This window comes from Zonotrichia leucophrys, chromosome 1 (assembly GCF_028769735.1).
Source record: "Zonotrichia leucophrys gambelii isolate GWCS_2022_RI chromosome 1, RI_Zleu_2.0, whole genome shotgun sequence".
Lineage (NCBI taxonomy): Eukaryota > Metazoa > Chordata > Aves > Passeriformes > Passerellidae > Zonotrichia > Zonotrichia leucophrys.
This window is the reverse complement of record NC_088169.1, coordinates 2,006,087-2,025,384: the sequence shown is the minus strand read 5'-3', so window position 1 is coordinate 2,025,384 and position 19,298 is coordinate 2,006,087. Positions and strand designations below refer to the sequence as shown.

Sequence of the window (19,298 nt, the reverse complement as noted above, 5' to 3'; positions counted from 1 at the left end):
GGGGGCGTGCGGGGCCGTAAGCGTCGGAGGGCGGGACCAATGGGGGCGGGGCGGGGGCCCGAGAGAGCCAATGGGCTGTCAGGAGGGGCGGGGCGGAGGGGCCGCGGGGCCAATCGAGCGGGTGGGCGCGCGCAGGCGCGGAGCGGAGGCTGGTGCCGGGACCATGAGCGGCAGCGCCGATCCCGACCCCGCGCCCGCCGCCCCGGCGGCCCCGCCAGGCCCCGCCGAGGGCAGCAAGCCCAGCCCGGCTGCCGTGGGCAGCGCCGGGCCCGGGGCGGCGCCGGCTGCGGGGGGCGGCGCGGCGCGGGCCACCGAGGGCTGTGCGGCCGGCGCGAGGGGGCCCGGTGAGTCGCGGTGGGGCCGGCGGCGGATGGGCCCCAGGCGCGGGAGCCCCGCGGGCCGCTCCGAGGCACTCTGGCCGGGGAGCGGCGTCCGGTGGCGCGGGTGTCCGGGTGCCGCTGAGCGTGCTGTGCCGGTACCGGCGGGGCTCCCGGCGCTGACCGTGCTGTCCCGCAGTGCCGGTGCCGGCGGGGCTCCCGGCGCTGACCGTGCTGTTCCGCAGTGCCGGTGTCCGCGGCCGTGGCCGCCCCCCCGGACGGGGCCATGTCTAACGGCGTGTACGTGCCGCCCGCGGCCAACGGCGACGTGAAGCCCGTGGTATCCACCACGCCGCTCGTGGACTTCCTCATGCAGCTGGAGGACTACACGCCCACGGTACCGACACAGCGCGGCTCCTGGGGGACGGGACGGGACACGGGACAGGTCCCGCGGTGCCGGGGCGCGGGGCAGGTCCCGTAGTGCTGGGGCACGGGGCGGTGCCGGCACACGGGGCGCTCCCGTGCCGCGGGATACAGGATGTGGAAGCGCTCCCGCGGCGCCCTGGAGCTGTTCCAACTCTTCCCTCCGCAGATCCCGGATGCCGTCACGGGGTATTACCTGAACCGGGCGGGGTTTGAGGCCTCAGACCCCCGCATGTGAGTGGCCGCGGGGCGGGGGGGTCCAGGAGCCCCGCGGGGGTTCACCCTCCGGCAGAGGGGCCCGCGGGTCCCTGCCGCCCCGCTGACACCGGCCCTGTCCCGCAGAATCCGCCTGATCTCACTGGCGGCACAGAAGTTCATCTCGGACATCGCCAACGACGCGCTGCAGCACTGCAAGATGAAGGGCACGGCCTCGGGCAGCTCCCGCAGCAAGAGCAAGGTGAGGGCACCGAGGCAGGCGGGGAGCCCTCCTGGCACGGGGCTGAGCCTGCAGCCCCCCAGGGCAGGAACACGGGCTGCAGGAATCCCAGAGCCTGCCGGGCTCACGGTGCATCCCTGCAGGTGGGCAGGGGCTGGCGGGGACACGAGGGGGCACACGGAGCTTGTGGGCACACGTTGGTGCCCCCCACCCCAACAGTGGCTGCAGCTCTGGGCTTGGGGAGGAGCTGGAGTGAGGGGTCCCGGGACCCTCCTAGTGCCATGTCTGGGGTGCAGGGGCTCTGCAAGGCCAATGGGATTGGGTGCTGGGTGTCTGGGGATGTCTGAGGGCACAGGGTAACAGGACACAGGAGATGGGAATGCCCCAGTGCTGCCCAGCAGCTCCTCTGGGAGGGGGACATGTCCACGTGCCCTGGGGGTCCCACAGCCCCGGCTGTCCCTGCTGTGACCCCTGCCCCGTGTCCCCAGGACAAGAAGTACACGCTGACCATGGAGGACCTGACGCCGGCGCTGGCCGAGTACGGCATCAACGTGAAGAAGCCACACTACTTCACGTAGAGCACGGGAGCTTGGGCAGTGTGCAGGGGTCGTGTCGGTGCCATTAAACACCTCGCAGGGTTTGGTGGGAAGGCAGCCTTGCTCCTGTGCCTGCGCCCACCAGTGCTGGCCCTGCTCCTCCACATGCTCGTCCCCCTCTGCCCGTCACAGGGGGCTCCGTGCTCCCGACAGTGCTGGAGCAGAGTGGGCTGAGGGGACAGGAACTGCCCAGCACTCCTCCTCCTTCCCTGAACTGCCCCTTGCCTCCCAAGGGAATGCCCTGTGAGCTGCACTGCAAATGGAGCCAGGGACGGGACCTGAGCCCACCCGTCCTGCAGCAGGCAGCTCCCGAGGGGCCCTGTGCCCATCTGCCCTTCCTGTGCTGGGCACCACAGGGTGCTGTGGGTGGTGATTCATGCCCTGTAGGCTGCAAGGCAGCGCCACATCAATCCAACGCCACCCTCAGTCCTGGACACCCCCTGTGAGTCCCAGCCCCCCAATCACTCCAGCCCCTCACCCCCAGCTCCCCCCATTCCCCGCCCTGTACCCCAGCAGCTGGTTCCATACCAAAGGTTTATTTGGTTGCCAGAGGCCATTCTGGGGCCAGAGGGAAGTGGCCAGTGAAGCGCGAAGCGGGGGCAGTGCTGGGCACCACAGGCGGCCTCTCCTGGGCTGCCCCTTGCCCCCCAGCCTTGGGGGGCTGAGTCCTGGGTCAGGCTTTGCCCAGCGAGGGGGACAGGGGGCCCCACAGCCCCGTCCCTTGCAGCAGGGCCAGGCCACGCGCCGTGCCCCAGGCTAGGTGGGCTGCCCTGGGCTGGGGGGGCTGCCCTGGGCTGGGGGGGCTGCCCTGGGCGGGGGGCCGGGGCCTGCAGAGCTCCAGCGCAGGCAGTGCCATCTGTACCGTGTGTCCGTGGCTGGCTCAGGGTGAGGGGTGTCCTCTGCTCCCCCTGAATCTGGGGCTAAAGGCACTTGGGGGTGGCGGGGGGCGCAAGGCAGCACTGGAGGGGGCAGGCGCCTCCTCTCTACTTCTCCTGCATCTTCTCCAGGATGGGCACGATCATGTCGAACTTGGGGCGCTTGGCCGGGTCCTCGTTCATGCAGATCTTCATCAGTTTGCAGATGTGGGGGGAGATGCCGGGGGGGATGGTGGGACGCAGCCCCTCCAGTGCTACCTGCGGGCCAGAGGAGGAGCCAGAGTCAGGGCTGGGACCCTGCCCCCACAAGCAGGTGCTTCCACACCCCCTCCACCCTGGCCTAAACACTCAGGGATGGAGCAGCCAGAGTTGTCTGGGCAGCCTGTGCCAGGGCCTCACCACCCTCAGTGGCCAGAACTGCTCCCCTAACTGACCCAAATGAGTTCCTCTGCTGCTATCCCTGCACGCCCTCACCTTCATGCCGATCTCCATGTTGGACAGGTCAGCGAAGGGCACCTCACGTGTCACCAGCTCCCACAGCAGCACAGCAAAGCTCCACATGTCAGCCGAGCGCCGGTTGATCTCCTCTGGCTTTTTCTGCAGGGCTGGGGATGGCTGGGGGCTGAGTGGGGCTGGGGGCTCGGGGGGCTCAGGGGGCTCGGGGGGCTGGGAACGGGGCACTCACCTTCGGGAGCCACCCAGGCCGGGGCGTACATCCGCCCCGGGCACTGGAAGGAGAACTTGACGTCGGCCATGCTGATGCGTGCCGTCATGTCCTCGTCGATCTGGGGACAGCAGCAGGGGTCAGCAGGAGCCCCCCTGCCCCGAGAGCCCCCGGCTGGGCGAGGGGCCGTGCTGGCTCACCATGACGCTGCGGCTGTTGAGGTGGTGCCGCGGGATGAGGGGCTCCAGCGTGTGCAGGAAGGCCATGCCCCGCGCGATGTCGAAGGCGAACTTCACCGCCTGCATCTGGTCCACCACAAAATCTGGGAACGGGGGGGGACGGGGTCAGCCCACCCCAAGCCCAGCCAGGGCTGTGGCTGGAGAGGCTGCCCCAAACACGCCATCCCCCAGCACTCACTGGTTCCCTCGTGCAGGACGTTGTACAGGGAGCCGTAGGGCATCCAGTGGCTGATGATAATGGGGTGGGGAGCTGGAGGGGCCTGGCAGGCACCCAGCACCGGCAGCACGTTGGGGTGGGAAAAGATCCTGCAGGAGAAGTGACAGCCCTAAGAACAGGAAGGGGCTCCCTGCATCCCCTCATTGCCCTCTGCCATCCCCAGAGCCTCCCAGCCCTTGGCCACCACGCTGGAGCGTTCCTGGCCCCACAGAGCTGGGTATGCCTGCCCCATACTCTGGCAGCTGCTGCTGGCCCTGAGAAGGTGCCCTGGCCAGGGGCTGGTGGGGATCCCAGCACATTCTGGGGTGGCTCCAGGCACGAGCAGCGCTCACCGCAGTTTTGGGTACTCCTCGTTGAAGTCCCGGCTCTTCCGCGTCGTCCAGTCCCGGATCCTCAGCATTTTGATTACGATGTCATTGCCCTGCCAGCGCCCCTTCCACAGCTGGGGGAGGAGCAGACACAGGCACTGAAAGCGGTGCAGAGGCCCCAGCATGCCCAGGCCCCTGTGTGGAGCCCACGGGACCAAGGGTCCACAATGAGAAGGGAGCCCCTTGAGCTGGGGGGAGCTCCCTCCCTGCAGCTGCCATAGCACTGCAGAACGGCTGTGCCCAGCAGGGCCAGGACACGGCGTCTGCACAGGCACAGCGCCCACGCGGCTGAGAGGGACCCACCTCTCCCGACTGGTTCTCGTTCAGTTTGTGGCTCAGGCTCAGCTGTTTGAAGTCAATCCCAGCGAGTTTGTTCAGGGTCCCGTTCCCTGCAGGGGAAGGGGGATGATGCCTCTGGCTGCTGGATCCAGGAGGCAGTGCCAGCAGGGCACAGGGGACCCCCAAGGGACCCCCAGTCCTTACTGGGCCGGGTGCGGGTTGTGCCCTTCCAGAACGTGTCCTTGTAGGGGATCTTGGTGAGGCTCTGGCCCAGCTTCTCAGCACGCTCTGCAGAGGGAGGAGGATGAGGAGGGTGGCACCCCAAGCCTGCTGTGGCTGGCTGGAGGCTGTGTCAGCTGTGGGGTCCTGAGAGACCCTCGTACCTTTCAGGATCTCTCGCAGTGGCGTCTTGGCCTTGTCTGTGGGGGTCTCACCATATTTGTTAGCAATGCTGACCAGGGCCCCGCTGCCCACCAGGTCCTGTGGGAGCAGGCAGCAAGGACTGTGGTTTGTGATGTCCCCTCAGGGCCCCTCCCACCCCGCCCAGGCTCCCACTCACCTCAGCCACCTGCTCGTGTCCCCAGAAGCAGGCATAGTGCAGCGGCGTGTTCCCGTGCTCATTCACTGCATTGATGTCTGCCTTGAACTGCATCAGCTGGGGACACAGGACAGCCCCTGTGAGCCCAGGACTGTCCCTGTGAGCCCAGGCAATGTCCCCGTGAGCTCAGGACAGCCCTCATCCTCCTTGGGGGATGCAGGGGCAGCACACTGGGCACTGTAGGGAGGGGGCTGAACTGACGTGGGGCTCAGAGGGATTTGGAGGATTTGTGAGCAGTGGGGAGCTCAGGGATGCTCCTGGCAGTGACCGGGGGAGCGAGGCCCACGAGGGTGGTGTGGGGGGCGGCTCGGGGCTGGGTTGGGGGCCGGGTACCTTCTGCACGATGTCGCGGTGGCCGTGGCTGGCGGCCAGGTGCAGCGGCGTGTCGTCGCCGCGGTTCATGACGTTGATGCGGGCCCCGCGCATGATGAGCATGTCCACCACGTTGGAGCGGCCCTCGCGGCACGCCCAGTGCAGGGGGCTGAACCCATGGTCGTCCCTGCAGGGCGGCGGGGGCTCTGCTCAGCTGTGGCCCCCTGCAGCCCCGGGCATCCCTGGCATCATTCTCACAACACCAGCGGCAGGGCCAAGGGACCAGGCTGAACATCCATCCCACTCCCACCCCCACCAGGGCCCCACCAGCCCAGGCCAAATCCTGTCTCCTCCAAGGCTGAATCACAGCTGGATCCTGTCCCCATCCCCCCACTCCATGGCCAAGTAAGGGAGGAGGTGGCAGCCAGGCCTTAAATGGAGATCAGGAACTGGCAGAGGGGCTGCTGCAGTCCCGGCTCCCCTCCAGCCCAGCTCCCCCTGGTCCCAGCCCCGCTGCAGCCCCCTGGCACAGCAGACCCCATTTGTCCCCACCATGGCCCTGCAGGCAGGGGCTGCTCAGCACAGAACAGTTCCTTGGGCACTTCCGTGGGTCTGGGAGAGCTCCACGTGCCTGGGACCCCCAGGAGGGGCAGGGAGGCCTGAGCAAGGGCGGCCATTTGTCTGGAGCCTGTCCGGAATGCCAGGGCCGTGGCCTGGCTGGGGTCAGGGTGCAGGGTCGCCCTGCGCCAGCTCACACACTGCAGGCAGATGCTCCGAGCCCCAAGCCTGGCCCAACCGTGCTCCTGAATGGCTGTGAGCAGTGCTGGACCCCACGGTGCTGTGAGACCCCTCCAAGGGGCTGTGGGGAGCAGAGCCCTGGGCACGCAGAGTGGCCCCCACAACTCCCAGCCCAGCTGTGTGCCCACACGTGTGCCACGGTGCTCCCCAGAGAGGAGACGGGGACACGAGGACAAGGTCAGGGGACACAGCCGCCACCACAGGGACGGGGGAGGCAGCCCCAGCCCAGCTGATCCCGGTCGTGGCCCTGAGGAAGTGGCCAGAGGATGTTTGGCCTCGTGCCTCAGCGATGCGGTAACTTCCTGCAGCGGGGAGGAGCTGCGTCCTGCCATCTGCCCCTGCCTTTCCATGGGGACAGCGGAAACCAGCGCCCCGCAGAGCCCCCAGCCCCACTCACCCCTGGTTGAGGTCGTTCTCGGTGTTGTCCAGCCACAGCCGCACGGCCACCGCGTTGCCCTCCCGGCACTGCGTGAAGATGTCGTCCATGGCAGCTGCGGGGGGGCGTGGGTGAGGACATGGGGACAGAGCCCGATGCCCCTCGGCAGGGAGGGCCCTGGAACAGCAGGTACAGGAGCCTCCTGCCCGTCCCCGTCCCTGTCCCTGTCCCTGTCCCTGTCCCTGCAGCTCTCCAGGAGGCCGCAGCAGGCTGAGGTCGGGGCTGGAGCCGGACCCGCAGCCCAAGGGGAACATCCCGGGCGCCTCCAGCGGGGCCGTGGCCGCCCACAGGAAGCCAGGCTGGCACCCCCGGGCTTATCAGCAGGCACAGCCGGCCCCGGTGCCCGCAGCTCTGGGGAGTGAGGCTGGGGAGCTCAGCACCCTCAAAATGGGACCCAACAGCTCTGGGGGAGTGAGGCTGGGGAGCTCAGCACCCTCAAAATGGGACCCAACAGCTCTGGGGAGTGAGGCTGGGGAGCTCAGCACCCTCAAAATGGGACCCCACAGATCTGGTGGGGGAATGGGGCTGGGGTAGCTCAGCATCCCTGGAATGGGATCCTGCAGCCGCATGACCCTCCTGACCCACTTGGCTGGGCCTGGCACGGGCCATGCTCAGAAAGAGAGACCCCAAAGCCTCGTGCATGGAGGAGCCCATGGACATGGAGGATCCATGGACACCCCAGCTCAGAGCCAGGCACTGAGCTCCCTCCTGCTCCCCGTGTCCCCCTGAGCCCCCGGCTGTGAGCGTGGCACCCGCTGTCCAGTGATCTGTGATGCTGAGCAGGGACGTGCAGTGTCTCACAGCGTGGGGACAGTCAGATTGAATGTGGCATCCCAACATGCACCCACTGGGCCTCAAACCTGCTGCCCACCCAGACACACAGGACCCCCACCAGCTGCCAGCACCGCCAGCTGTCCCCCAGGACCCTGCCTGCACCCCTTGCCCCAGGCAGCTCCGAGAGGGGGACACAGAACCCCGGATTTTTGCCAAGGTCTCGTACACCCCAGCATGGCCCCAGCACAGCCACAGCAGCACTGGCCCTGTCCCAGAACACCCACACTCCCGGATGAGATTTATCCCCTGTCCATTTGGGGGCACCCATGAAAAGGGGTCCCCAGGACATGCCGCACTAGTCCCGGCCCTGAGGGACCTCACCCCGCAGCGATGATACCCCATGGTGGCCCCACCCTGTCCCCAGCTCGGCCGGGACTGTGCCCTGCTGTCACCCACCGGCCCCTGCCCAGTTCCGCAGCCCTGCCCGGATGGCCAATGCCCGCCTCGGCCTGCCCAGCGCCCGGGGCAGGGCACGGCATGGGGACACACAGCGCCCGGTGTCACCCCGAACCAGCTGCTGCGGCCCCGCTCTGCTTGCGGCCACATCGGTCCCTCCCGTGTACCCCAACCCTCCCGTGTACCCCAACCCTCCCGTGTACCCCCAACCCTCCCGTGTACCCCAACCCTCCCGTGTACCCCAACCCTCCCGTGTACTCCCAACCCTTCCCTGCACCCCAATTCTCCCCTGTACCCCAATGCCTCCCCTTCAGCCCCCAACTCTCCCGTGTACCCCCACCTCTCCCCTGTACCCCCAACTCTCTCCTGTACCCCAATCCTTCCCTGCACCCCCAACTCTCCCCTGTACCCAAATCCTTCCCTGCACCCCCAACTCTCCCGTGTACCCCCAACCCTCCGGTGTACCCCCAACCCTCCCCTGTGCCCCCAGTCCTGTACCCCGATCCCTTCCCTGTACCCCCAACTCTCCTGTGCACCCCAATGCTCCCCCCTGCGCCACTCACCCTTCCCCGCTACCCCGATCCCTTCCCTGCGCCCCCCCACCGCTCCCCAGCAGCTCCCGCCCCGGCCGGGCCCTGGCTCCGGCTCCGTCCGGGCTCCGTCCGGCCCTGCCCCCGCTTGGGTGGCCCGCAGCCGCCCTCGCGGCCTCCCGAACCTGTCCCGCCGGGCGCGGGTGCCGTCCCGCCGTTACCGGGTGCGTGTCCCGGCGGCTCCGCAGGGCGGCGGCTGCGGCGGGCGCGGGGCGGGCGGGGGCTCCGCCCGAGAGCGCGCCCTCTGCCGGCCGGAACCCGCCCCGGCGGCTGCTCCGCCACACGGCGCCGGCCGGGCGGGGCGGGGAGCGCGGGCGGGCGGGCTGGGCTACGGGTGCGGGGCGTGCCGAGTGACCGGGGGCGCGGCTCCCGGCCGGGGCGGGGCGGGGCGGGGCGGGCCGCCCGTGGCACTGCCCGTGCAGCCCCCGGCCCCGCCCGGTCCTCCGGGCCGCGAGGAGGGGCTGTGCCCGCCGCGGGAGCACGTGCGTCCCGGTACCGAGGGAGGGTCCCCGCTCCATGTTCGCGGAGCAGGGCTGGGACGATGCAGCGGAGCCGCTGCCCCGGAGGGCCCGGGCCGGCCGGTAAGGGGGCGGTGCGGGGGGCGGCGGGCCGGGCCGGTCCCGGGCGCTGGGACGTTACCGGGCCCCGCTGTGCGCAGGACCCCCGGGAAGAGGCGGCTGCCCGGGGCCGCTCGGGACGGCGAGGCGGCGCGGAAGCGGCCCCGGAAGCGGAAGAAGGCCGGCGGGCCGCGGGCCGCGGCGGGGGAGCTCCCGGCCGGTCCCGACGAGCCCCGGCAGGCTGGGCAGCGGCCGGACACAGGTACCGGGACGGCCCCGGGGCCCGGCGGCAGGGGGGAGCCGCCTCCGCGCCCTGGTCCCCTCTCGATGCCCGCAGACGGCGCGGCTGAGCCGGCGGAGGAGCCCGGGGAGCCGGCGGGACTGAGCCGCCGGCAGCGGCGGAACCGGCAGAAGCGGCTGCGGCAGCAGGAGCCGTCGGCGGCACCGGACGGAGAGCGGGGCTCGGGGCCGGGCCCCCCGGAGCCGCCGGGCCCCGCCGAGGCTCCGCCGGAGCCGCGCTCGGGCCGCGCGGCCGCGCTCCGTGCGCGGATGGAGGAGCGGCTGCTCGGCGCCCGGTTCCGCTACCTGAACCAGCAGCTCTACACCGGCAGCAGCCGCGACGCGGCGCGGCTCTTCCGCGACGACCCCGCCGCTTTCCACCTCTACCACCGCGGCTTCGAGCGGCAGGTGCGGCGCTGGCCCGAGCGCCCGGTGCAGCGCATCGTGCGCTACCTGCGCCGCCGGTGAGCGGGGCCTGGCGGCAACGTGGACCGGGGACCGGGAGCGGGGCAGGGGGCTGAACGGAGAGCCGGGGAGCGGTGGGGCCCGGGAGTGATCGGGGCACCGGGAGCGATCGGGACAGGACGGTGGGACGGAGTGATTGGGGAACCGGGAGCGATGGGGGGACCGGGAGCGATCGGGGGACCAGGAGCGGTGGGGACCGGGAGTGATGGAGGTCCCGGGAGCGATGGGGGGACCGGGAATGGTGGGGACCGGGAGTGATGGAGGTCCCGGGAGCGATGGGGCCAAGGCGCCGTCCCGGCCGCTCTGAGCCCCCTGTCCCTGTCCCAGCCCCGCGTCGCTGGTGGTGGCGGATTTCGGCTGCGGGGACTGCACGCTGGCCGCCAGCGTCAAGAACCAGGTGCACTGCTTCGACCTGGTGCCGCTGAGCCCGCGGGTCACCGTCTGTGACATGGCCAAGGTACGGGGCAGCCCCGGGGCGGGGAGGGCGGGCACGAGGACCGTGACCCCGAGGGGAAGCACCGGTGTGCCTGCTCGAAAGCTGGGTCTGTGCCTGGGGCACGGCTGAATCCGCGAGCCTGGGCAGTCCGGGCCGTGTCCCTGCCCCATCAACACCGCCATCCTCCTCCTGCTGCTCCCGGGGGTGTGCAGGGCGGCTTCCAGGCCCAGTCATCCTCCTCCTCCTCCGGGGCTGTCCCGGCGTGGGCAGGTGCCGCTGGCGGCTGAGGCGGTGGACGTGGCCGTGTTCTGCCTGGCGCTGATGGGCACCAACCTGCAGGAGATCCTGGCTGAGGCCAACCGTGTGCTCAAGCTCGGGTAGGCAGAGCTGCTGGGGCGGTGGGGGATTGGGGCAAGGCTGCTGAGCAGCGTCCTGGCGGTGCCTGGACACCTGCTCAGAGCTCAGGTGACCGCAGGGGGACCCTGCTGGTGGCCGAGGTGGCCAGCCGCTTCGAGGACACCCGTGCCTTCCTGAGGGCCATGACGCAGCTGGGCTTCAAGAGTGTCTCCAAGGTGTGTGCCTAGGGCTGGGCACTGGGAGCACCAGGAACCGGGGGGCCCAGGGAAGGGGGTCCCTGGAGGGGGGGGTACTGAGGCCGGCCTGGTGTGGAGCATACCAGGGGTTGTGAAAGCAGATGGAGGTGGGAGGGATTGGTGCATGAGGGGCTGCAGATGGGAGAACAGGGGGATGTGTACTCACAGGGGTGGAGTCCTGGGGGAAGGCTTGGAGGTCCTGGGAACTGTGGGGACACGCTGTGGCAGTTTGGGACGCAGATTGGGTGGGGTGCTAGGGCTGGGGAGGGGATGAGGGGGGCCTGGAGCACACTGGGACTGCAGTGTAGGGCCTGGAGGTGGGCGTGTAGCCCAGGAGGGGCTTGGAGGGGCCTGGAGGAATTGTGGTGTGGGGTTGGCGAGGGGTGCGTTGGGCATCTAGAGGAGTATGCTAGGGGCTGGGGCACTCAGGCCGGACAAGGGCTTTGGAGCCAGGCTCTGGGCACCGTGGGGGTCTGGAAGGAGGCACGGGGGACCCGAGGTTCTCTGAGGCAGCATTGAGTGGTGCCGGAGGGCGGGGGATTCCGGGGCTGTGGTGATGACGGGGGCTCCGGGCTGTCGGTAACAACCGGGTGTCTCCGCGCCCCCAGGACCTCTCCAGCTCCTATTTCTACGTGTTGGAGTTCACCAAGACGGGCCCGGCCCGGCCCGGCCCCGCTCCCGGGCTGCGCCTGCGGCCGTGTCTGTACAAGCGCCGGTGACCGGAGCGCCGCCAGGGGGCGGGGCCGCGCCGGGATGGGGCGGGGCCGAGCCGGGATGGGGCGGGGCCGCGCCGGGATGGGGCGGGGCCACGGCGGCTGGGCAGGCCCCCGCGCGCAATCACCAATAAAGCCGCTGCTTTCTCACAGCTACGCCTGCGTGTGTGGGGGGGCGGGGCCGCGCCTGCGCGGTGCGGTCGGGCCTGCGCGGCGGCAGGGCCCGGGACCGGTACCGGGATGTCGGGGCCGGGCCCCGCCGGGGCCAAGCTCGACATCAACCGCGCCGGTGTGGCCGAGTTGGAGGGTGCCCTCAGCGGCATCGGCCGCCGCCGTGCCCGCGGTATCGTCCGCAAGAGAGAGGTGCGCGGGGGGGAGCGGCGGGGACGGCGCCCCGCGCTGAGCGACCCGGGCCGGGACGCCGAGGCGGGGGTGGCCGTGGCGGTGTCGGTCCCGGGGCGGGGGCCGCGGGAGGAGTGCGGGGGCGACAGCGCTGTTTCCGTGCTGGTAGCCGGGCCGGGTGGGGGGCCGGGATCGCCGAGTCCCGCCCCGAGCCCGCGGTGCCGGGTGAGCGCAGCCGCCCCCGGTTCTGCCGGGTCCCGGCAGCGCCCCGAGCCGAGCGGGGAACCGGGGGAACGGGACCGGCTCCGCGCCCCGACGGCTTCCGAGCGCCGTCAGCGGCGATGGCGGGGCGCGACCCTGCGGGCAGCGGTGCCCCGGCCGGGGCAGAGGGAGCGGCACCGCGGGCCCAGCCCGGCGGGCGCGGCAGCGGCAGGGCAGCCGTGCCCTGGTGCCACTGGGATGGGCAGCGCCGCGGCCGGGCGAGGCAGGGCTGGCACCGCTTGGCGTGTCTGGGGCTCGAAGAGGAGGTGGAGGGGTGGATGTCCGAATGCTGTGGGCACGTACGCTCGGGAACACCGGGAGGCGGGGGGGCAGGAACCGGTGACACAACGGGAGGGTGGTCCCGGCAGGGCCTGTCCCGGGCGGTGCTGTTACTGCAGCCCTTTGTGGGGAGCAGCAGCAGCACCGTCACACGAGCCCTGCCGGGTCAGAGGGGCCAGGCGGGCCCTTCCCGGGCTGCGCTGGTTGTCTGTCGAGCCCTGCCCCAGGACAGCCCGGCCCGCCGGTTCCACCCCTGGCGGGCGCTCCGGGAGCCGTGCCGGGTGACGGAGGCTGCTGATTGCCGGTCGGGGCCGGGCAGTGCCCGGTGTCCCGCGGCACCGTGGGTGCCTCACGTGTGTGCATCTTCACGTGTGCAGCTGTTCTCCTGGCCTGGAGCTGCAGCCACGCTGCCCATGCTGCTCGTCTGGGGGCACAGTGCTCCTGCCCCAGCCGGCAGCTTTGGGCTGCTGCCCCCCTTCCACAGCACTGTGACTCTTCCCCGCGGGGCCGCTGGGGCAGGGGGCTCTGGGAGCAGGAGGGATTCTGTTCTGGGCAGGGCTGACTTCCCTCCGCGCAGGAGCTGAAGGGCTTCACTTGCTTGGATGACCTGCTGCACGTCAAGGGCATCACCACACGCATCCTGGAGCTCAACAGCCAGCGCATGACGTGCCGGCGCTGCCCCGGCCCCGAGGGGCCCCCGCGGGCCAGCCCCGCTCCCCTGGGGGACAGCGAGGAGCGCAGGGCACCTGCGGCACAGGTGGGTGCAGAGGGGTTCCTGCTGCCAGGTGTGGGGATGAGGGAGGAGGTCTGGCTCCGTGGGGGCTCAGGGGAAGAAGCTCGTGGCGAGCAGACAGAGCTGCACTGGAGGATTGTGGAGGAGCTCGTGGTTGTGGTTGCCCTGCAGCCCCCACAGTGCTGTTGGGTGGAGCCCCTGTGCTGCAGGGCTGTCGCTCCCTCTGGCAGCCATCCTGCAGCACTCCCAGCCCCTGTCCTGGTCTCCAGCAGGAGACTGGGGGTCTCCCCAAGGCTGGTGCAGAGTCAGCCCTGCTCCCTGCCTTTTCCCTGTTAGGTGGTGGCTGAGGAGGAGGAAGAGGAGGAGGAGGAGGCGCCAGGGCCCTGGGAGCAGGAGCGCCCCTGGAAGGGTACCCCCAGGTCCGGAGCAGACCCTGATGGTTCTGGGGGGCGGGGACCTCAGGAGCCCCCCAGGTCCACCAGGGAGGAGGAGGAGGAAGAAGAGGAGGAGGAGGAGGAAGGGAGCTGCTGCAGCGAGGAGGGGGAAGACAGCAGCAACGTCTACCTGTACTACACGCTGGGAGAGCGCTGGATAGACTACCTGCAGCGCACGGGGGACGGGGGGCTGCTGCGGCACCTGCGCCCCAAGGTGCGGGGGCTCCGTGGGGCCTGGCTGCTGGGGCTGGGGAGGGAGATGCTGCCCCTGTCCCCATGCAGACCCTGCCCTGCACGGGCGTCCTTTGTTGCTGTAGGGACCCTGGAGGGAGAAAGCAGGAGCAGGTGGGGGTCTGCCCCATAGCTCTAGGCAGGGGGCCTGCAGGGGTCGGTTCTGGTGGGTGGCCTGTAGGGGTCTGCAAGGATCAGCAGACCGGTTGTGCTTCTGTGGGCAGGGGGGTCTCTGGGGGTCTGCCTGGGTTTCTCCAGCCACTCCAACCTGCTGTGTCCCACAGATGAAGCGGAAGTCAGAGAATGGGCCGGATGGCCGGGCCCTGTCCCCTGGGAAGAAGCTGTGCAAGGGCTCTGACTATGGCAGGTGAGGGGTAGGGGGGCTCTGAGTGCAGCTGCTGAAGGGGGTCTTGTGTGCTGGGGCAGCACATGGCTCCTGCTGCCTTCCCCAGGAGGATGGTGGAGCCGCTTGGGTTGAGCAGGGGTTGGCCCTGGGAGATGCAGCCCTGACCAGTTGCCTGTCTGCTGCACAGGCTGGGCTGCATGGCTGGGCAAGGGGTCAGCAGGGTGGGAGCAAGGAGAGGGGTCACTGGGGTGGAGCTCCCGCTGGCAGGAGCCCGTTCAAGAGCCTCTGGAGCACTGTGGCCCAGAGCAGTGCTGGCATGTGTCACCTGTGCCCTGGCCTCAGCTGTGCCCGGTGTTTCTCCCAGGACGCTGGGTCCCTGCACACCCAGCCCCACGACCACCTTTGGCGACCTGCGCAATGCCAAGGTGGGGCAGGCCCGGCGCCGGCACATCCCCCCGGTGGCCCCCCCACCTGAGCTGCAGGACTGGCTCCGCACCTTCCAGGTATGGTCACCTGCTGGCTCCAGCAGCCTGGGTATGATGGGAGGGGTCCCCATGATGGGCAGGGGTTGGGCCCACAGTGGATTTTGGGTGGATTTGTTTGTGCGAGGAAGCACAGAGGAGGTTTCAGCCCTGGCCAGGCATGTCACCTGTCACACAGCACCTGTGACACACCAAAGTCCCAGCTGCCTCAGGCTCCTGGCCTGGGACAGGAGGCCTGGCTGCCAGGGCTGTGGCTGGGCTAGCTGGGGACACAGAGCCGGGGTCACTGGGGGTCCCCCTGCAGCGCTGGAGTGGCCCTGAGAAGCTGCTGGCCCTGGATGAGCTCATTGACCGCTGCGAGCCGGCGCAGATCAAGTACATGATGCAGATCATCGAGCCCCAGTTCCAGCGGGACTTCATCTCCCTGCTGCCCAAGGAGGTGAGTGAAGCTTGGGGACCAGGGCCTGGCCTGACATCCCCCCTGGTGACCCCTCTGTGACCCTCATCCCCCCACAGCTGGCCCTGTACGTGCTGTCTTTCCTGGAGCCACGGGACCTGCTCCGTGCCGCCCAGACGTGCCGCTACTGGAGGGTGCTGGCCGAGGACAACCTGCTCTGGAGGGAGAAGTGCCGTGAGGAGGGTGAGGGTCCTCCCGGCTGGGGGCTGGGGGCCACCCCGGGCTTGGCCCAGGTGAGGCAGCGCCGTGTTGTCCCTGCAGGGATCGAGGAGCCCCTACACCTGCGGAAGCGGCGCCTGCTCAGCCCCGGCTTCATGTACAGCCCTTGGAAATTCGCCTTCCTGCGCCAGCACCGCATCGACATGAACTGGCGCAGCGGGGAGCTGCGGCCCCCCAAGGTGGGTCTGGCTGTCCCTGGGAAGCTGTGGTTCCCCAAAGTGGGTCTGGGTGTCCCTGGGGACAGGCTCTGGGGAGCTGTGGTCCCCCCAAGGTGGGTCTGGGTGTCCCTGGGGGCCCCTCCTGCCTCTGGGCAGAGTCCCCACCACCCCTTCTCTTGCTGCTGGGTTCCTGAGCCCCCGCTCCTTGTTCTCCTGTAACCCCTGCCCCTGAGCAGCTGCCAGACACACCACACACCCCAGCTCTGCTGCCTTGCCACTGCTCACTGTGCTGGGGGGTCCTGCTGGCTGGAGGGGCCACACTGCCCCCCACACACTCATGTACTCCCACAGGTGCTGAAGGGCCACGATGACCATGTGATCACCTGCCTGCAGTTCTGTGGGAATCGCATAGTGAGTGGCTCTGATGACAACACGCTCAAAGTGTGGTCAGCTGTCACAGGGGAGGTGAGTGTCACTGTCACCAGGGCAGTGAGTGTGGCATTGTCACAGTGCCAAGGGGGTTTGGGGCAGGGACCGTCTCCCTGTGCTGGGCACAGGTGGGGTTACACCCTGGCTCCTGGGGTCAGTTTGGGCCCTTTGTGACAAGGACACGGGGTTGTGCTGCTCCTCTGTGCTGTTTCAGGGGCGGGGAGCTGTGAGAGGCTCACCTGTCCCTCGTGTCCTGTTCCCCACAGTGCGTGCAGACGCTGGTGGGCCACACCGGGGGGGTTTGGTCCTCCCAGATGAGGGACAGCATTGTCATCAGTGGCTCCACGGACCGCACGCTGAAGGTGTGGAACGCGGACAGCGGCGAGTGCGTGCACACGCTGTACGGGCACACCTCCACCGTGCGCTGCATGCACCTGCACGGCAACCGGTACGGCAGGGGCTGTGGGTGCTCTGCGAGGGGCTCAGCCACGGGGCTGGGGCGCTCACCCACGCTGCCCCGGCAGCTGGGCCCCACGTGTGCCCTCGCCTGCAGGGTGGTGAGCGGCTCCCGGGACGCCACGCTGCGGCTCTGGGACATCGAGACGGGGCAGTGCCTGCATGTGCTGATGGGCCACGTGGCGGCCGTGCGCTGCGTCCAGTACGACGGCAACAAGGTGGTCAGCGGTGCCTACGACTACACGGTCAAGGTGTGGGACCCCGAGAGCGAGAGCTGCACCCACACGCTGCAGGGGCACACCAACCGTGTCTACTCGCTGCAGGTACACCCTGTGTGCATCCCCTCCTGCTGCTCCCCCTCCAGCTGCCCTGCCCTCCCTGATCCCTCAGGTACAACCTGCTTTCCTGCTGGCTTGCTCTATCCCTCCCCTGCCTTCCAGTCATGGGCACAAGCTGTGCCAGAGGTCCCACGTGTGTTGTAGGGACCAATAGGCTGTGCCTGTGTCAGGCAAGGCCCCGTGAGATTTGCAGGGATATGTGTGCCCTGAAGGGGATGTATCTGCCCTGCAAGGACACACGGACCATGTTTGTGTCCTGTGGGGACAGTCTCTGCCCCCCTGACCCCACTCCCCACACGCACAGGCTGTGGACACAAACACTCCTCGGTGCCCCTTCCCTGGAGCATTTCTACAGTCCAAAAAGCCAAGAGGTGTGTGAGCCTGTCTCATCTGCTGAACTAGGGTCTCTGCTGGTGCTGGGGGGGTGCTCTATCCCAAACCAGGGGATCCAGAGCTGTGGGCTGCACCCCAAAGCAGGGACACTCCTGTCCTTGGCACTGAGCTGGACCCCTTCCCTCTGGCAGTTTGATGGGACACACATCGTGAGCGGCTCCCTGGACACTTCAATCCGCGTGTGGGATGTGGAGAGTGGGAACTGCCTGCACACGCTCATGGGGCACCAGTCCCTCACCAGCGGCATGGAGCTGCGCGACAACATCCTCGTGTCCGGCAACGCCGACTCCACCGTCAAGATCTGGGACATCAAGACGGGGCAGTGCCTGCAGACGCTGCAGGGTGAGAGGGCATTCATTCCTCACCCTCGGGGGGCCGCGGGGCTGGGCTGGGGCAGCCCTCTCCCTTGGGGCTGGGCTGGCTCTAAGCTGCCAGCTGTGTCTGGGCAGAGTGCTGTGTGTCCCTGAGGAGCCAGGGCTGGGTGGCTCTGAGGTGCTGTGTCACCCAGCAGCAGGTGTGACCCTCACGGGTGCCTCCCCCTAGGTCCCAGCAAGCACCAGAGTGCCGTCACCTGCCTGCAGTTCAGCTCCAAGTTCGTGGTGACCAGCTCGGACGACGGCACGGTGAAGCTGTGGGACCTGAAGACGGGGGAGTTCGTGCGGAACCTGGTGGCGCTGGAGAGCGGCGGCTCCGGGGGCGTGGTGTGGCGCATCCGCGCCTCCAACACCAAGCTGGTGTGCGCCGTGGGCAGCCGCAACGGCACCGAGGAGACCAAGCTGCTGGTGCTGGACTTTGACGTGGACCTGAAGTGACCCCGGCCAGCCCGGGGGTCCCGCGGGAGGGGTGGCCCCGGCGCAGGCGCTGGCCCCCGCGGGCAGGACAGAGGGAGCCCGGCCCGGGCCTTATTTATATGCGCGGGAGTGCCCGGCCGGGCCGCAGGAGCATGTTTTGTACACGAATATATCACTTTATTTCTGTACTGGGGCGAGTGCTTACCTGCCCCAAGCCCTGTCCTGGGCCTGCAGCTGCCACCCTCTGCCAGGGGCCAGGGCGGGGAGAGGAGAGGGCAGGCTCCCCCAGGGGCCAGGCACACACGTGCCCTGAGCTGGTGGGCACGGGCCTGGCAGCACCTGACACCCACCCCACGCTGCCCTGAGTGCCCCCTCTGCAGTGAGAGTGTTCAGGGCCCCACAGTGTCCTGGGGCCCCTGCACGGAGACGTTTGTCTCACATTTAGGTGCAAGTCCTGGGATTCCCAGCTGTGCCCCGAACAGGGAAGAGAGGCCAGGTTCTGGTGGCCTCCCCAGGTGTCACACTAAGCCATTACTGTGAAGATGTTTTATTGGTACTCACAGTCCACTGCCCAGAAATCCACAACCAGGAGGGCTAGGGGGGCCTTCCCCCTGTTCCAGTGCCCCCCTCCCTGGTGCCCGGCACAGCCCAGCCGCTGCTGCTCGGGGCTCCCGGGGCCCAGCGCGGGTGCTGCTCCGGCCTGGGGCTCCGTGCAGCAGGGATGCAGCCGCTCCGGCCGGTGCGGGCCGGGCTGCCGCCAGTCGCGTCCGACGGCCGCGGGGAGCTGCGGCCAGCTGCTGCTACGTGCCGGCAGCGGGAGCGCCCTCCGCGGGCTCCGCGGGGCCCGGCGCCGGCTCAGGGGCGGCCGGCGGTGCGGCAGCCGCGTGCTCGGCGGCGCGGCGCTGCAGCAGCGCGGGCACCAGCCCCACGTAGGCGCCCATCAGGCGGTGGTTGGCGCGGACCAGCCTGGCGGCGCAGCTGTCCAGGCACGACTCCTGCGGGGGACAGGGCGTCAGGGGCGGCGGACACCCGGCCTGCGGCCCCCGGCGCCGAGCCCCGCTCACCTCGCGGCCCGTGAGCAGCCGGTAGTTGAGGTTGCAGACGCAGTGGCGGAAGCAGAGCTCGGTCATGCGGTTGTAGACCAGCAGGAAGTCCCGCAGCTGGGGAGCAGGCGCGGGTCACACCGGGCGGACCGGGCCGGGACCCTCGACACCCACCGCGAGTCCCGCAGCGCCCTCCGGCCAGCCCGCGACGCCCGGGTCCCTTCCAGGACCCCGCCGGTTCTCCGGCGAGCCCGGCACCTCGAGATCCGGACACGCCGGGACACGCCACCGCAGCCGTGACCTCCCATGAAGGCCTCGCGGGCCACGCTGCCCCCCGCCCCCCGCCCCCGGCCCGAGGCTCACGCTGCGGAGCTGCTGCCGGTGCTCGGCTGCCGGGTCCATCCCGGCCCCGGCCGGGCCCGGTCCCTCCGCGCCCGCGGAACCACACGCCGAACTCCGGTACGTCACTTCCTCCCGGCTCAGCA

At 69.6% G+C, this 19,298-nt stretch overlaps 5 protein-coding genes across 7 annotated transcripts; 3 read left to right on the top strand and 2 right to left on the bottom strand.

Annotated features, from left to right (window-relative positions):
- Positions 1-148: 148 nt before the first annotated feature.
- Positions 149-1,825, top strand: TAF10 (TATA-box binding protein associated factor 10). Its single transcript, XM_064705089.1, has 5 exons — positions 149-344; positions 563-714; positions 910-974; positions 1,083-1,197; positions 1,665-1,825. Exons 1-5 carry the CDS (start codon positions 164-166, stop codon positions 1,752-1,754), a joined length of 603 nt encoding a protein of 200 aa, XP_064561159.1. The 5' UTR covers positions 149-163; the 3' UTR covers positions 1,755-1,825.
- Positions 1,826-2,292: 467 nt separating this feature from the next.
- Positions 2,293-8,652, bottom strand: ILK (integrin linked kinase). 2 transcript variants are annotated; one of them, XM_064705074.1, is made up of 13 exons: positions 8,540-8,652; positions 6,520-6,613; positions 5,346-5,511; positions 4,974-5,069; positions 4,798-4,894; positions 4,619-4,702; positions 4,439-4,524; positions 4,100-4,209; positions 3,729-3,856; positions 3,512-3,633; positions 3,333-3,432; positions 3,122-3,252; positions 2,293-2,905 (listed from the first exon to the last, which is right to left on the bottom strand). In XM_064705074.1, the coding sequence occupies exons 2-13, from the start codon at positions 6,606-6,608 to the stop codon at positions 2,756-2,758; spliced, it is 1,359 nt and encodes a 452-aa protein (XP_064561144.1). In that variant the 5' UTR covers positions 6,609-6,613; positions 8,540-8,652; the 3' UTR covers positions 2,293-2,755. The 2 variants fall into 2 exon arrangements, with proteins under 2 accessions (XP_064561144.1, XP_064561136.1); XM_064705066.1 differs by having other exon boundaries at positions 8,504-8,643.
- Positions 8,653-8,765: 113 nt separating this feature from the next.
- RRP8 (ribosomal RNA processing 8) lies at positions 8,766-11,573 on the top strand. The gene is made up of 6 exons (XM_064733586.1): positions 8,766-8,959; positions 9,037-9,678; positions 10,007-10,136; positions 10,386-10,492; positions 10,591-10,687; positions 11,317-11,573. Exons 1-6 carry the CDS (start codon positions 8,895-8,897, stop codon positions 11,425-11,427), a joined length of 1,152 nt encoding a protein of 383 aa, XP_064589656.1. The 5' UTR covers positions 8,766-8,894; the 3' UTR covers positions 11,428-11,573.
- A 30-nt stretch (positions 11,574-11,603) lies between these two features.
- On the top strand, positions 11,604-17,958 carry LOC135443994 (F-box/WD repeat-containing protein 7-like). Of its 2 annotated transcripts, none has more exons than XM_064705004.1 (13): positions 11,604-11,784; positions 12,881-13,060; positions 13,373-13,684; positions 13,986-14,068; positions 14,412-14,550; positions 14,834-14,968; positions 15,046-15,169; positions 15,248-15,384; positions 15,715-15,828; positions 16,059-16,240; positions 16,346-16,571; positions 17,111-17,321; positions 17,523-17,958. In XM_064705004.1, the coding sequence occupies exons 1-13, from the start codon at positions 11,662-11,664 to the stop codon at positions 17,789-17,791; spliced, it is 2,235 nt and encodes a 744-aa protein (XP_064561074.1). In that variant the 5' UTR covers positions 11,604-11,661; the 3' UTR covers positions 17,792-17,958. The 2 variants fall into 2 exon arrangements, with proteins under 2 accessions (XP_064561074.1, XP_064561084.1); XM_064705014.1 differs by having other exon boundaries at positions 11,649-11,784; positions 12,860-13,060.
- Positions 17,959-18,301: 343 nt separating this feature from the next.
- On the bottom strand, positions 18,302-19,284 carry TIMM10B (translocase of inner mitochondrial membrane 10B). Its single transcript, XM_064705028.1, has 3 exons — positions 19,177-19,284; positions 18,835-18,930; positions 18,302-18,765 (listed from the first exon to the last, which is right to left on the bottom strand). Exons 1-3 carry the CDS (start codon positions 19,213-19,215, stop codon positions 18,571-18,573), a joined length of 330 nt encoding a protein of 109 aa, XP_064561098.1. The 5' UTR covers positions 19,216-19,284; the 3' UTR covers positions 18,302-18,570.
- Between the last annotated feature and the right edge of the window lie 14 nt (positions 19,285-19,298).

Excerpts from the sequence above, each read along its gene's own strand:
- TIMM10B (XM_064705028.1), bottom strand. The coding sequence starts at position 19,215 with ATGGACCCGGCAGCCGAGCACCGGCAGCAGCTCCGCAGC. Across the intron at positions 18,931-19,176 it reads ACCGGCAGCAGCTCCGCAGC|CTGCGGGACTTCCTGCTGGT; the intron begins GTGAGCCTCGGG and ends CCTGCTCCCCAG. Across the intron at positions 18,766-18,834 it reads GGCTGCTCACGGGCCGCGAG|GAGTCGTGCCTGGACAGCTG; the intron begins GTGAGCGGGGCT and ends TGTCCCCCGCAG.
- LOC135443994 (XM_064705004.1), top strand. The coding sequence starts at position 11,662 with ATGTCGGGGCCGGGCCCCGCCGGGGCCAAGCTCGACATCAACCGCGCC. Across the intron at positions 14,069-14,411 it reads AAGGGCTCTGACTATGGCAG|GACGCTGGGTCCCTGCACAC; the intron begins GTGAGGGGTAGG and ends TGTTTCTCCCAG. Across the intron at positions 15,829-16,058 it reads GGTCAGCTGTCACAGGGGAG|TGCGTGCAGACGCTGGTGGG; the intron begins GTGAGTGTCACT and ends TGTTCCCCACAG.
- TAF10 (XM_064705089.1), top strand. The coding sequence starts at position 164 with ATGAGCGGCAGCGCCGATCCCGACCCCGCGCCCGCCGCCCCGGCGGCC. Across the intron at positions 715-909 it reads TGGAGGACTACACGCCCACG|ATCCCGGATGCCGTCACGGG; the intron begins GTACCGACACAG and ends TTCCCTCCGCAG. Across the intron at positions 975-1,082 it reads GAGGCCTCAGACCCCCGCAT|AATCCGCCTGATCTCACTGG; the intron begins GTGAGTGGCCGC and ends CCTGTCCCGCAG.
- ILK (XM_064705074.1), bottom strand. The coding sequence starts at position 6,608 with ATGGACGACATCTTCACGCAGTGCCGGGAGGGCAACGCGGTGGCCGTG. Across the intron at positions 4,525-4,618 it reads CACAACCCGCACCCGGCCCA|GGAACGGGACCCTGAACAAA; the intron begins GTAAGGACTGGG and ends CTTCCCCTGCAG. Across the intron at positions 3,634-3,728 it reads CGTCCTGCACGAGGGAACCA|ATTTTGTGGTGGACCAGATG; the intron begins GTGAGTGCTGGG and ends CCCCGTTCCCAG.
- RRP8 (XM_064733586.1), top strand. The coding sequence starts at position 8,895 with ATGTTCGCGGAGCAGGGCTGGGACGATGCAGCGGAGCCGCTGCCCCGG. Across the intron at positions 8,960-9,036 it reads CGGAGGGCCCGGGCCGGCCG|GACCCCCGGGAAGAGGCGGC; the intron begins GTAAGGGGGCGG and ends CGCTGTGCGCAG. Across the intron at positions 10,688-11,316 it reads GCTTCAAGAGTGTCTCCAAG|GACCTCTCCAGCTCCTATTT; the intron begins GTGTGTGCCTAG and ends CCGCGCCCCCAG.